Source organism: Limulus polyphemus, unplaced genomic scaffold (genome assembly GCF_000517525.1).
Source record: "Limulus polyphemus unplaced genomic scaffold, Limulus_polyphemus-2.1.2 Scaffold7037, whole genome shotgun sequence".
Lineage (NCBI taxonomy): Eukaryota > Metazoa > Arthropoda > Merostomata > Xiphosura > Limulidae > Limulus > Limulus polyphemus.
The window spans coordinates 8,456-10,439 of NW_013672647.1; the positions used below are offsets into that span (position 1 = coordinate 8,456).

General features: G+C 34.6%; 1 protein-coding gene across 1 annotated transcript in view; it reads right to left on the reverse strand.

Moving 5' to 3' along the window:
• LOC106474295 (dimethylaniline monooxygenase [N-oxide-forming] 5-like) overlaps window positions 1–1,042 on the reverse strand; it is a 9,491-nt gene extending 8,449 nt beyond the window's left edge. Inside the window, exon 1 of the mRNA XM_013934982.2 lies at window positions 577–1,042. Coding sequence (XP_013790436.2) covers window positions 577–1,020 — 444 coding nt within the window. The 5' untranslated portion in view covers window positions 1,021–1,042. The remainder of the gene's footprint in view (window positions 1–576) is intronic.
• Window positions 1,043–1,984: the final 942 nt, after the last annotated feature.

Below are 1,984 nucleotides of genomic sequence, written 5' to 3' on the forward strand. Positions count from 1 at the left end.
AGAACTATAAGACACTAAATAGAACTGTAAGATATTAAATAGAACTGTAATATACTAAATAGAACTATAAAATATTAAATAGAACTTTAAAATATTGAATAGAACTGTAAGATATTAAATAGAACTGTAAAATATTGAATAGAACTGTAAGATATTAAATAGAACTTTAAAATATTGAATAGAACTATAAGACACTTAAATAGAACTGTAAGATATTAAATAGAACTTTAAAATATTGAATAGAACTGTAAGATATTAAATAGAACTGTAAGATATTAAATAGAACTATAAGATATTAAGTGGTACTATAAGATATTAAATAGAACTATAAGACACTAAATAGAACTGTAATATATTAAATAGAACTGTAAAATATTGAATAGAACTGTAAGATATTAAATAGAACTATAAGATATTGAATAGAACTATAAGATATTAAATAGAACTATAAGATATTGAATAGAACTATAACATATTAAATAGAACTACACACCCTACCTTGAAAGTTCTTATATAGTTCTAACTCATCCCTTTCTCCTGAAGATATATGACACGGGAACACCGAGACGTACATACCATCACCCCATCATAAACATCATCAAAACTTATGTTTTTATCGATGTCCCGGATTGTTACTTTCCAGCGCCCAGTTTCATCGAAGTCGTGATTTTCAACAACTTTCAGAATTTCATGTCTATAACGGATGTGTTGACCCAGGTCAAACTTTTCAGCGTACATTTCAATGTACCTGATCATGTAACTGTTATGCATGTAATTGGGAAATTCTTTCGGGGGCGGGAAGTCGCTGTAGGCGCTCATTTCTTTACTGCTGTTGATAATTGTAGACCTCATCACAGAGGCTAAGCCGTCTGAATCGTCATCTCGATATCGCCAAAGTCCACCAAGCTGGTCAGTTTTCTCAAAGCAAACTGGTTCCAACCCCTCTTCTAGACACGCTTTGATGGAGGTCAGTCCGCTGGACCCTCCACCGACGATACAGACCCGTTTGGTACCTGCCATTTTTTTGTCTACCTTACTTAGCTCCCGAGCTTGTCGTCTGTACAGGCAACAGATTTTTGATGTGAAGTGTTATTGGTTATTTCATGAGATATACATAAATGAGTGAAATCCATCTAAGGAAAGCGCCGCTTAACATTAAAGGCGGAGTATAAGTACGGTTTGACCAATACGAGATGAAACTACAGACGTCACCGTCTTGAACTGTTTCTCCATTGCTTCATTTTTTGTGGCACTCACAAATATAACTGGTACTCCACTTCTTTAGGCTTCCGTAAACAACGTGACCCCCAGTACGACGACCTACATGCGAACACCTGTATGTGTATCTTGGCACGTACTTGAAAACATCAGCGCACTCATAGGCTGCTTAGAATTATAATTTTCGAAATAATTTCACCGTTTCTGAGGTAGAATGGATTCGTAATCTATATGGAAAATATATATATATATCTAATTTTTAATTAGATACCAATATCTTTATAAACTAGAATATATTGTAACTTATATGGCATTACTGTAATGCTCTGACTTGTTCGAATATTCTGATAAACAACCAATGGGTGGTATCTCCAGCACAATGTGCTTTATAAATCCGGATTTTTCAAACCAATGGATGGTACCTCCAGCACAATGTGCTTTATAAATCCGGATTTTTCAATCCAATGGATGGTATCTCCAGCACAATGTGCTTTATAAATCCGGATTTTTCAAACCAATGGTGGTATCTCCAGCACAATGTGCTTTATAAATCCGGATTTTTCAAACCAATGGTGGTATCTCCAGCACAATGTGCTTTATAAATCCGGATTTTTCAAACCTTAAAGTGTATTACTTACCTGAACATTGTCAAAAGCTTTACTGCCAGACTTTAAACGAGTTGTGTAATCTTCACCGGTACAGTTGATCTTGACGTTGGCAATATTTTCAGTGACTCACCTGATTGTGATTTAACTTTTATAGTCGG